Genomic DNA, 13,566 nt, shown 5'->3' on the forward strand with positions numbered 1-13,566 from the left:
ATAGAAGGAAAAAAAAAATTAATCATTATTTTTTAACCCCCCCCCCCCCCCCCCCCCCAAAAAAAAAAAGAAAAAGGCTCTGCCAATGACTACAGTTTCTGTATCTTTCTACCATGCAACTTTTCTCCTCCTCATACCTATCCATGTTTTTTTTAACTGAAAAATCAATTGAGTTGTAATGATTAGTGAAGATCTGCCAATACTTCTTGGCCTTCCAAAAAGACACTCACCCAAAGAATTTCTTGAATTAAGAACCATTTTCAACACAACTTTTTTTAGCAAAACCTATATTTGGCACAATGGAGATTATCTTTAAAAATGTTCAACATAGATATGCAACCACTGAGACCTAATGAAGTAACAATTTCACAAGAAATCTCATGTCCAGCAGCAGGCCTGAGGTTTCACATTAACTAATCACTGACAATATCAATTCTTCTTTATGTATATGTGCATGGAAAATTGTGCATGCAAGTGTTTGCAGCTAGATTCTAAAAGTTAAAAGAAAGAAGAATTACATGCATAACAGTGTCATTGATGAGCAATCCCCCCGCAGAGACAGCCATCACAAACTGCTCCTTGAGCTTCTTGTTGTCGGTAAATAAATATGCAGCAAGGGGCTTTGTTCCAGAATTTATAACATCAAAGCTGTTTTCAACTTTTTCAACCTGTTCCAAGCAAAATATATATATCATTCTTGATCTCACCATATTTCGTAAAGAGAAGTTCAGAGAAAGCTTACTGAGCTCAAATACCTACTCATTAGCAAATTACTACAATGACTGATCTCTGCCTTTTATTAATGCTATTATTACATCAGAAATGCAAAAACAGATTGCTTCCTCATAAATCAGCTAACTTTAAGAACACGGTGTTTGCAGCTTAAACTATTTTCATTAACTAACCTTTCTGGGACGACAGTTACGACACTGTCACATTTTTTATTATCTTAGAAGAAACTACTAGTTTAGAAGAGGGGGGCATTGCTCTGAATTCAAAATCAAATAATGTTGGTGATACATAAAGTCAATTATGTTACTCCTGTCCAGCCTGAAGAGAAGCACATGCACTATTATTGAAAGAGTTAATTGAAATTAAGTTCAATTCTTCAGTTTTTCTTTTTCTTTTTCTTTTTCTTTTTCTTGGATAAATTCTATGCTTCAATATTTCTTTAAAATTCATCCTAAAGAAACAACAGATCTTTGAGCCATATCTCAATGTAATCAATTATCTTGGTACCTACCGTGAAAATGGGTAACAAGGGTCCAAAAATCTCTTCATTCATTATCAAAGAGTCCTGTGGAACATCCAGCAAGATGGTGGGAGCAATCTTCCTGTGGTTGGAGGAAAGAAGCATCAACAGTATGAAACCCATTGGACTTCGCAAAACTATACTAATGAAACAACAGGAAAACACACACTGCCACTCACAAGTTTGCTTTATCCCTTTCACCTCCATGGACAATCTTGCCAGAAACCTTATCCTCATCCAAGAGCTTGGTCAAGCGAGCAAAGTGGTTTGAGTTCACAATGCGGGATAGGTCTTTTGACTCCAATTGATTCTTCCCATAAAAACCCTCCAGTTCATGTTTCAATGCATCTACCTGGAAAATTAGAGGCATTAGAGGAAAACTAAATATGCATGAACCAATAAAGTAGCGTATCTAATGGCATATGTTAGCAAAATTACCAACTTCAGAGCTACATCTTTTGTTGCTAAAATGTAATCAACAGCAACGCAGGTCTGTCCACTATTACATCCCCACTTACCTGCAACTATCCTTCTAGCTGCAACCTAGGAAAGACAAATACAAATAAGTTAGCATGTGAAAAACAAAATGGCATTCAAGTTGCCATTATTAACAGTGAGGATAATGGATATGAAAAAAATCAGGCTATGCAAGAATTAATAACGCTTTACTTTTAAATTGATGCTCGAGTCAACAACAGCTGGGCATTTTCCTCCAAGTTCTAAAAGAACTGGTGTAAGGTGCTTTGCAGCAGCTGCCATCACAATCCGTCCAACTCTACCATTGCCTGCAAAATCAAGGATTACTTGAGTAGAAATATAAAAGGATTCACACCATTCAACATTCAGAACCTAAACCATCCAAAAAAATAAAAACTTTTTGCTGCAAAAGGTTTCTTCCACTAGAAAATAGTGAATTTCATTTCCCATGACAACACAATGATTATCCTAAACGTGCTACAAAAGTTCATTTGAGACACACTGAAGGTGTCATTCTCTTCTCTTTTTCTTTTTTGTTAAGTAATTGTACCATCAAAAGTGGGGCAAAATTTAGTCAAATAGATTTCATCCTTGCTCAAAAAACTGATAGCAGATGTTGTAAAGATTGTAAGTGATATCAAATGAGAGCTAATCACTCTACATAAATTGGTGGTATCATATATTTGTAAAGATGGAAAATAAGATATATTAAACAAAGAAACCCAATAATTAGTTGATGTGGTTTGAATGGAGAGAAACAATGTGTTTAAAAATAAAATGTTCAAAGAAGGAAAGTAGGATCTAAACGAATACGTTAATAAGATGTGGAATGAAATGGCTAGTTGTAATAAAAGTGTAGCTAAAGAAGTACTTGGAGAATCTGAAGGATGTGGGCAACTAACTAAGAAGAGTTGGTGGTGCAATAAGGACGTTCAAGCAAAAGTTAACTTAAAGAGAGAAAGTGGCTAGTTGTAGTTGTAGTCGTAGACATGCTGCCACTTATGAATTAAGTGACAGAGGGAAGCCAAAAAAGTTGTCCAAGAGGCTAAATTTTAAACTTATGATGAATTATATGGCAAGCTGGGGACATAGAATGGAGAAAATAATATTTAGAAACATGCTGAGACAAATAACTAAAAGAGAGAGAGAGAGAGACTCGAACTGAATCAAATGCATTAAAGATGAAGATCAAATAGTTTTAGCAAAGGACGAGGAGATTACCAAGAGATTGAAAAGTTATTTTGATTATATAAACTTTTTAATTGAAGCAATACAGAAGATTGGAGTGAATTGAGAAACCCAATTGAGGATAGAAACCATAAGCTTATTCCAAGAACTAGGATGACAGAGGTACAATGTTGATAAAAGCATCAATCGCACTTAAGCACATAGACCTCTTGGAGCCTAGGCGCAAAAAATAAAGTGCACAGTTTTTAAGTATAATACACCATAACTTCTAATAGAAATATTTGTAAGATATAATTAAAAATAATAATAACTCAAAATTTGTATATTTTACCTCTTAGGTAAGTGCAATTCTATAATGTTTGCGAGTTCAAATTTTACCTAAGCTATTTCAATTCTTAAAATTTTTATGGTAAATTGAAAACAATTATCAATGGTCAATATCATAATAATCTAGTCATAGAAAGTTTAAACATAACATTTTATATAATTTCTTGTGCTTTATAAAAAGTAAATAACCATCATAGTTATGATCAAATGATGTATATGGTTCAATCAACATACATCTAAAAGTCAAAGACAAAAAAGCACAAGAATTGTAAATTAACCTTGTTCATATAATAAAAAAATTTATGTGTAATACAACACCCCAAGGATAGTGGTTGTGTAGTAAATCATTGGTCTGTGTTAGTTCTTTAAAATCAAGCAATAAATTTTGATGATCCATATCTTTTTTAGCAATAAAATAAAAAAGTGTGCCTAGGAATGCTTGTGCTTCTTCAAAAAACTCCAAAAAATGCATGCCTAAAGCGAGCTTCATTAAATGAGCTTTTTTTTTTTGCTTAACGAAGCGTTGAGAGCCTGGGGCTTCAAGCTTTGAGCTTAAGCGTGCATAAAGCTTGCTTTTAACAACATTGCCGAGGTAGATGACGCATTGAGGATGAAAACAAGGAAAGTCTTGAGACATGATGAAATTCCCATTTAAGTTTGGAAGTGTTTGGGTGATGTGGGAGTATTATGGTTAAAAAGGTTTTTTTTTTTTTTTTTTTTTTAAATCATAAGAATTTAAGTGTTAACATAATGCCTAATGAGTGAGGAGGAACACTCTAATACTTTTTTACAAGAACAAGGGAGAAGTTCAAAAATGTACAAATTACTGTGGAATTAAGTTTTGAGTCTACTATGAAACTTTAGGAGAGAGTGATTGAATATAGGTAAAGACACCAAACAACAATATTGGAGAATCAATTTGGTTTAAATGTTTAATGTCAGGGAGATCTACAATGGAAGTTATTTTAAGTTATTCTCTTACTTAGACGCCTAATGGAAATATATAGAGAACCCCCATAAAGATTTCCATGTGGTTTTTATTGACCTAGAGAAAGTAGGGCACCTAAGTGGTTGGGTTTTTTTTTTTTTTTTTTTTTTTTTTTTTTTTTTTTTTTTTTTTTTTTTTTAATTTGAGTTGCCCTAAATTATATTAAGTTGATTAGGAATATGAATCATGAAGATGTAACTAGTGTAAAAATAAGTTGAGGCATCACAAGTGAGTTTCCTATCACTATAGGTTTGCATCAAGGATTAACATTAAGTCCAAATATCTTTGCACTAATGACGGATGAGCTCAAAAGATCGATTCAATATGAAACCCCTTGGTGTATGCTTTTTGTAGAAATATAATTTTAGTGGCTGAAACTAGACATGTAATTAATATTAAGTTAAAATTTTTTGGAGAGATGCTTTAGTGTTTAAAGGCTTTCCATTAAGTAGGATAAAACAAATTACATGAGATGTAACTCCAGTAAAAGTAGAAACAAAGATGAAAGTGTTGTAAAACTTGATGATTAAGAGTTACCAAAGAGAGAGAGCTTCCGGTATCCTGGATCAATAATTCATAAGGATTGAGAGATTGAAAATGATGTAAATCATAGGAGAAGAGCAAGGTGGGTGAAAAAGATAAAGTTGAGATACACGTATGGAATATTGTGTGATCATAGAATACTTATTAAGTTAAAAGGGAAAACTTTATAAGATCACTATAGCCTAGCTATGCACTACGGTATTGAATATTTGGTTGTTAAGAAGCAACATATTCATAAAATAAGTGTAATTGACATGAAAATGTTAAGATGGATAAGAAGAAATAGAAGCAAATATAGGATTCAAGATGAGAAAATTCACTTAAAGATAAGGATGACCCCTATTGATGAAAGATGGAAAGAAAGTTGTTTGAGATGGTTTGGTCATGTGCAAAGGAGAGAGAGATTACTACACTAGTGAGGAAAAGTGAGTTGGGTCAAGTTGAATGAATGAATGAAAATATGTTGAGGAAGACCTAAAATAGCATTAGTAGAGGTAGTAGAAAATGACGTCAATTAAAGAAATAACTGAGAATATAACTTCATATTGAATAGAATGGCCAAAAATATATATGGTCAAGTGAGATGCACTGACACAGGTACAGATTCAAGTACAATACAATGAAACGAACAATATTTGAAAATTATAACATAATATGGCAGATAAGACACTGTTACAACACAGATACAACACCCCAAATGAAGTGTCTGTGCTTCCTACCATGATTAGTATGTTAAGAACTCATAACCGATCCCAAAATGTTGGGACAAAGGCATGGTTATTGTTGCTTTGTTAAGTGATTGTCGTACAATAAGCCTAACAGTTAGAGATTGGTAAATCGATAGCACATATGGGCATAGCAACACCACCAAAAATGAAAAAGAAAACATACAGGATGGTTGGTTTACACCACATCCATACTACAATAGTTCAAGATTAGCCTGCCCAATTAATTAAACATTCATAAGGAGTTCCTCTACCCCAAATACAAGTTGTTGACCTTAGCCATTAATGATTACAATATATTATGTCTGAAAAGTAAATCAAAAGAGCAGAATCACTGCACCAAATATTCTATTTAGACAACACATCATCTCCTTATCAAATAGTATCCCCACAAAGAAACTAGTCAAACTACCTTCTCTTAAGAGAAAATATACCCTTCAACCAACCAAGTGAAACTAGAACTCCTACCAATTTCCAACCTCTATATAAAAAGTCTCTTCATATTTTATCAACTCTTCACTGGGGAAGGAACAGTGAAGATTGACATTAGATATGTACCTTTTACCACCCTCAAACAGATGGACCTATTTCACCCTGCCAATTTTTCTTGGAATGAAAGTTTCTAAAACAAACACTGCCTTGGTTTGCAAGCTAAGATGGAGAAATCTACAGAGTAAGCATCCCAGTATAAATTCTAAAAGGCTAGCCTCATCAATTCATCTATCAGCACAATCTCACTCTTCCCTAAACTACCCAAACTTGCTGAAACAGCCTTAAAACCCTGTAGAACACATTAAAGACTTTAGAGTTGATCCCTCAACAAAAGCGTGTGCCATTTGGTGATGATAATTAACGTACCTCTCATCTCTCACCTGTGTCAATCTCAAAGCTAACACCTTTACTACGTTAGCAGCTTTTCAGTTATAGGCCATAGATATTCCATCACCACCTTTAAGTATTTTTTGTTCCTAAAATTTTCAGGGTTCATCAGGTACTTGCATACATGCACAAACATAGAGAGTTGTCCATATTAGGGTGGGTAATATGAGTTTATTCAACCATGCCAGCAAGTCAGCGTTTTAATCTTTTTCACCTTTTTTCCACCCCATGCCCACAACAGCTTCAGCCAGCACTAACTCAAATATTACCAATAGTGGTTTGTTAGTTGCACATTAAATGTCCAAACCATTACCAATCCATGCTCCCTTATTCCAAATGTTTATCTAAACCAGAAGCATAAAGAATCAAATTTGAGGTGGACTCCAAAACATCCTGTAACATGAGATATTCATAACCAAAGGGTTCACTTTAAACTTCAAAAAAATTGCAACCTTGGGCTAAAAAAGTTCATTTTCACTCTTATATTAAATAATATATTTTTTTCCATCATTATGTACTCTTTTAAGATCCGTATAATGCACACACAAGGAGAATACTGCAAAATAATTTTTATATAAAGAAATATCAATTGATCAAATTATTCAAGATTTTAAGATTATTCTAGAAGAAAAAGGCAAATGGATGATAAATGACTAAGAACCTGTATAACATATTTTGTCCCACTTTTGCTCCAGTAGTGCAGATGTTTCAGCAGCAGCCCCCTCAACAACCCTTATCAAAGAGTTATCCAGATATTCTCTGACTAATTTTGCAAGCAATGACGATGTGGCTGAAGCAATTTCTGATGGTTTTAAAACAACTGCATTACCAGATGCAATAGCTCCAACAACTGGATCAATTGACAACACTGGAAAAGATAAAACAATAATTATTATCATCAAATGGAGAAATTTAGACTGACAAATAATTTGCACATTCAGCTCTGAAATTTATAAAAAAATGCTAACAAGGATCGAACATACAGAAAGGATAATTCCATGGTGAAATGACCAAAACAACACCCAGAGGTTCTGACACTATTTCAGCTGATGAAGGAAATGAGGTTAATGAAGTTTTAACCTGAAGTAGAGGCAAAAAAAAGGTAAATAAATAACCCCAAATAATTAGTGTCATGAAAATATTGTACATATAAAATTTCATTCAGTGGTCAGGATCTGAAAAAAATTACCTTTTCTGGCTTCATCCATTGTTTTAGTTTCTTAATTGCCAATGTGCATGCATTCTTTAACATAGATATCTGCATAAGAAGCCAAAGAAATTGTACTTAGAGGAAAGGCGATTTACTTCCTACAGAATTTCAATACAATATATATAATGCACAAGAACCATAAGAAGGCTAAATAATTTTTATTTTCCTATTTAAAATACTAATTGGTCCCCCAAAGATATTTATTAAATTGGCAACAGAAAACCACATAAAGATCTGCTACTCTGTTACATAATAATGATACACTCACAGACTATTTGCCCCAAAAAAATTTTACACAGAGATAGGCAGGCATCCATACACATCACTAAGTGAAAATGTTTACAATGACAGCAGTAATTCCCAGCATTAAAAAAAATGCCATGACAATGAATTATTTAGTTCTCTGGGTTATATCTTCAGTAAGTTTTTTCTATAACCTTATCAATGCAAATGGAAAATTTCATCTTTATCCTCAATACCAATTGCAAACTTATCAACTCTAGTGTAAAAGAAATGATGAATTAAACTCAAAAGGTTAAAGAGTTACATGGAATTCTTGTTTAAATTGAACATGCATAACCCTAAAACCAAAAATTGAACACATCTTTTCAAAACATTGACACAAAATGGCTGCAAATTCAAATGGTAAAAGCAATATATCATGTATTCACGAACAACAATACAAATCATTATTCTTCAACTGTTCCTGAAACTTCCATATTTTAACCAACTCTGTTCTAATGAATTTTCCAACACCAAATTTTGAAATGGGCCCCAACTCTCTATGTGATTCCCTAATTAATTACAAATGACTCTTAGCATTAAAAACCATTTGACTTCTTTTTGCAACAGGCGTAGCTTCCCCATTCCCTAATTCACTCATCTATTCCCAAACTAGCACCCATAACTTCTAAAGTAATCAGGTCTAAGTATTCATCTCGTATCAAATTTCTATCTTGTCCCCAAGTTATTATATTTTGAGATCATTTTCATAGTTTTTTTTTTTTTTTTTTTTTTTTTTTTTTTTTTTGGGATAAGTAACAAAATTTATTAGTACCAGAAAAACATCCTTGTACACCGGCAGTGTACATAGGGAGGAGTACAATCAATCTCTCAAATTACAATGCTCAAGCATATCTGATAAAGAATGGAGGGAAGGAGATATTCATAGTTATAACATGACTAAAGAGTCTTAAAGAATATTCTTGTGGCAATGAATATGGAAACCTGAGACCTTTCCATTTGCCCCAAGCCACATATCAGTATCTCTTTCAAGCTGGATTGAAAGAATTGCCAACTAAAAAGTCATGGGAAGCTATTCATGTGTGCCATTAATGCTCCTAAGTCCTACCACCCCACCCATACCCGTAACCATTTCATGTGCGCCATAAAAGGAGCCAAGTCCTATCAATTCCACAAAAGTGTCCCCCTAATCCCATTTTGTCTGGGCCCTTAAAGTTATAGATTTAAAGAACACACCTATCAAATTTATATCAAAAGTGAAGACTGAAGAATCATTCAAGTCCAAAAAAAAAACAAAAGGGAATTAGTAGCTGATAACAAATCAATGTAAGTAGGAATTAGAACCCCTTAAACTGAACATGTGGATCATGCTAAAAAAATTTATTAAAAAAAAAAAAAAAAGAACCCCAGAATGATAAATCAATGTCAGAGTGATAGAAACATGTCCTCCACTTGAAATTTTGACAGCAGCCAGTTCCAATCAGTACAATAAATTCTACAATCATTTTTATAGACTTATTGCCGACCTAACATCTTTAAATTTTCTTACAGATGAACTGAACCTTAAAAAAAATATAAAAACATCCAAATTTTAAAGTAAGTCTGCAAAAAAAAAAAAAAAAAAAAAAAAAAAAAAAAAAAAAAATCCCAGTTGACAAAAATCAATATCAAAAGACACAACAAAACAACATAGTAAAAGCAGAATCCAAACTCAACCACAAACAATAAACAGAGGAAACATAAAACGAACAGGGCATTCATGGAATCATGAAACAACCTCGTAGATTGAGGACTCGAACTCGGGCTTGGCGAGGTCAGAGTGAAGAGCTTTGACGATATCTTGTTCACGATCCTCAGACATCTTGAGAATGTTTTTCAACTGCGTCACTCTCCACTCATAGCTCCGAGTCTTACCACTCATAAACTCATCTCTCAACTCCTTCACCATCGACGACGCTGCTTCCGAGTCAAACACCTTCGTTTCTTTCTCCACAGACCCCATTTCCAATTCCTCTCTCTCTCTCTCTCTCTCTCTCTGATTTTTGATTTTTTCTTTTTGTGCCTGTGTATATGTAATGTATATATCAAAGTATACGTTATGTATTGTAGCGATAAGGGACGGAGAAAGAGAAAGCTGGATGTGAATGTGAGATAAAATTTAAAAAATAAGCAAACGAAAACAAAAGCCTTTGGAATACGAATAATTTGAGTGGCAGAAAGAGAGAGACTGTGAACTATTTATATAGTTCTTTACTCTTTTTTGGAGTGCGTGTTTTTTACGTAATGTGTACTAGCGCGTTGGGGTTATGTGCTGGGTGGTTCTTAACTTGTGCTTGTATCTTTCCTGGTTGATTGGTAAATGGCCATAGCAAACTTTGAACTGTGTTTGGATGTCAATTTCAAGATGACAATGGATTTGAGTATTATTGGTTTTTATAATTATTTGGGTAACTTTTCCTTCTTTCTTTTTTTGATGTTTTTTATTTATTTATTTATTTATTTGGTATAATATGTTTTGGGCATTATCTGTACTATTTCCTTTTTAGCTCTTTGAGTCTTGGACCTTACAACATTAACATGGTCATGTTAGCTCAAAAATATACATTAGATGGTCATGTTAGGCCTTGATTGCTTGAGGATGCCAAAACAAGAAGATAAAAAAAAACTGTTCAAAATGTGTTGTAGCTGCCTATAAGAGGACATTTACTCCATACAATCAAGAGTATTGTACCTCAATTGGCACATTTTAATGTTTTCAAAACTGGCATCTGGCATCTAAATTTCCCACCCTTCAATTATCAATGTATCAACCAAAAAAAAAGAGTAAGATTTCATTTGTTTTCCTATTTAACTAACTTATATATAATATCTATTTATAACCTATATTGTGGGTTTCAGTTAGCTCAACTGGCAAAATTTCTGATGGTTAAATAACAAATCTGAGGTTCAATCTCTGCCTACATCAAAAACTAATTGGTGTCTTGGTTTGATGATAAAAAGTTATCATCAACAGTGAACGCCATAGATACAATCAATGTCATCTTTGACCAATTGTTCCAGATGATTTCACAGTGTTCGGCAATCCTCGGTGGTATGTCCCCGCTCCTGATGGTACTGGTAATGAAGGCTTTGGTTGCGCCTCAAAGGGTTTCCACTCATCTTGTTCGGGCATTTGAAGTATGACTCATTCTTGATCTTCTCTAAAACTTGATGCACCGGCTCTTTAAACACGATGTTTACCATTTGAGGGATTGTAGGCCCAGATTGTCCGGCAAAATCTCTCCGGGGTCTGTTATTGTTGAAGCGGTCTGACCTGAAATCCCTCCTCTCTTGAGGGATAACCTTACTCTTTCCCTTATCCTACTATAGGTCTTCCTCGACCCTCTTATACTTGTCAATCTGATCCATAAGTTAACGTATACTAGTAACAGGTTTCCCTGTCAAAGATTTCCTCAAGCCATGCTCGGCAAGCAGGCCGTGCTTGAAAATGCTAATGGCTGCGTCGTCAAAATCATCATCAATCTCATTGAACATCTCCCAGTATCTCTCCAAATATGTCTTTAGGGTTTCTCATTCTCTCGTGGACAAAGACAACAAAGAAGCTAAGGGCCAAGGAACCCCGCTACACGTAATAAAGCTGGATCCAAATGCTTGCGTAAGTTCCTTAAAAGAATCAATGGAACCTGCCCTCAAACTATCAAACCACCTCATCGCCACAGGCCCCAAATTGGACGAGAATACCTTGCACATCAAAGGCTCGTTCTTGGAGTATACGGCCATCCTTTGATTGAAGTGGCTAATGTGCTCCACTGGGTCTATTTTTCCGTTGTACATGGTGAACGTGGGTTGGGAAAACTGCTGAGGAAGTCTCCCTCCCTCAATCCAACGCGTAAAAGGTGACCCGAAAACCTGGTTAAATGCTCTGCTCATAGTGTTGTTTCCCAGGCCGACCAAGGATGAATTTCTATTTCTACGTTCATGGTGATAGTCCACATCGTACGAGAAAGACTCGCTAGAGGGAGTCCTCGATCTGCGCCTATAGTTACCATCCTCCTCACCATCAGAAGAGAAGTCAGGATTGGGGGAAGCTCGCCTTCGCCGTTCATGATGCAAGCTTCTCCTCAAGTGATCAATCTCCTTCTGCATGTTTATGGCATTCTCCTCCTGAGATACGTGGCTTTTACCTCAAGCCTTGCTCTTGCTAGTATGGGTAGTGTGTACGCTTCCCTCCCAGTCCCTTTGTCATTCAAAATCACGAAAGTGATCTTGACATTGGGAACCCATAGATTCTACCTGGTGTGGACCTAAACCTACCATCATTAAAAGTTAGATTCACTATAACACCAGTAATTCCCACAGACGGCGCCAATTTTAAGGACCAGATTTGAATTTCTAATTCACTACATGGATGGACTTAGACCCAAAAAGCCCAAAACAATGAATTTATAGAGAATGGGTTGGAAAACTAGGCTTTAGTTAATCAAACAAATGCTAGAATGGGTTCAGATGATAAGAGAATGAAAGGAAGAAGAATTGTATTGAAGAAAAATAATACTCGGCAAAAGTCTGAGGATGTCTGTTCTTATATATTATTCTCAAATTTGGTTACAAATTTGGTTCCTAGAAGTTACAGTATTTTTCTCTTCAATTCACAATCCCCTATCCATGAAGGATCCCTTGCATTATATAGTTTTTTCTGGAGCATCTTAATCTTACACTTGTTGATCATTTAGGCCATCACTTGAGTGTCTATCCTATCAGACACCCTCTCTGACCCTATTTGCATTGGGGCAGCCAAATCTACACTATTTAATGATCTTCTCCACATTAATATAGCTAAGAAATTAGTTGCTGGACATTTAATGCGGTGATAACAATTTTCCTTTAAGATATTTTAGGGCCTTCTTTCGTCGGGTGCCTCTATAAAGCTTATCCAATCCATTAGAACTTCCTGGAACATTCCCTTGATCAACAGACCATTTCCTCTGACCTCGGCCTTGGTCGACCAAGGAGACCTTTATCCTCGGCTCGTCCTGTTGAGCCCTTATAGCCAATACTAACTTTTTTGTTTGTTAACACAGTCCCTTCTCTCCAAGATTCCTCCTCTTCGGGCAAGACTTTGTCCTTGGCTTGGACCACAGGCCCAATGTGTGAATATACAATGAACATTTGGGCCCAATATCCCTACAAGTGCTATAGATTAATAAATTATTTTAAAAAAAAATTTGACACCACTTTTATGGGAAATATAAAAATCATTAAAAATATTAATTACTTTTTTTCACATAAAAAGCTCTTAAAAATATTTCATAAACTAATACTCTTAAAATATCTGTTAATTTTTCCCATCAAATATAATATGGTGTAACAGACTTAGCAACAAAAATTTTTGAAGTGAAGTGCAATCCATCTCATATATCCAAAGCTATGACATATATTTAACAGAGTAGTTGTGGGTTTGATTTGATTACATATTACTACATCCTTTGGATCTGAGCTTTTCTTTTTTGTGTGTCTATGTATCTTTGGGGGGAAAAAAATCTCACTCCAATATTTAACATAGAAGTTGTGGGGTTTATACTGTTTCCACTCCCCTGTCGCAATTTTCCATTTTCCATTTGATTGTTTTTGCAATCCCTTCCTCTCCCTCCCTCCCACGCCATCTGTTCTTTTTTATTTTTCTAATTTTACTGTACCCTTTTTTTGCAGAGTTATTAAGATCCAAGACATACAC

General features: G+C 34.8%; 2 protein-coding genes and 1 long non-coding RNA gene across 3 annotated transcripts in view; 1 reads left to right on the top strand and 2 right to left on the bottom strand.

Moving 5' to 3' along the window:
• The window catches only part of LOC112035682 (uncharacterized), a 5,635-nt gene extending 5,289 nt beyond the window's left edge, over nt 1-346 (top strand). Inside the window, 1 exon segment of the mRNA XM_024068511.2 lies at nt 332-346. Coding sequence (XP_023924279.2) covers nt 332-346 — 15 coding nt within the window.
• A 172-nt stretch (nt 347-518) lies between these two features.
• On the bottom strand, nt 519-10,044 carry LOC112035691 (aldehyde dehydrogenase family 3 member H1; the record flags this gene model as incomplete). Its single annotated transcript, XM_065760393.1, is given in 9 exon segments — nt 519-668; nt 1,244-1,334; nt 1,432-1,604; nt 1,691-1,795; nt 1,922-2,037; nt 7,041-7,247; nt 7,363-7,459; nt 7,569-7,637; nt 9,610-10,044. Coding segments are annotated over 9 exon segments (1,233 nt in total), but the record flags the coding sequence as incomplete, so codon positions are not given.
• LOC136061931 (uncharacterized) lies at nt 2,508-7,034 on the bottom strand. Its single transcript, XR_010623776.1, has 2 exons — nt 5,980-7,034; nt 2,508-5,912 (listed from the first exon to the last, which is right to left on the bottom strand). It is a non-coding gene; the product is annotated as an uncharacterized LOC136061931 (long non-coding RNA).
• Nucleotides 10,045-13,566: the final 3,522 nt, after the last annotated feature.

The sequence above is a fragment of the Quercus suber genome, unplaced genomic scaffold (genome assembly GCF_002906115.3).
Source record: "Quercus suber isolate HL8 unplaced genomic scaffold, Cork oak 2.0 scaffold_364, whole genome shotgun sequence".
NCBI lineage: Eukaryota > Viridiplantae > Streptophyta > Magnoliopsida > Fagales > Fagaceae > Quercus > Quercus suber.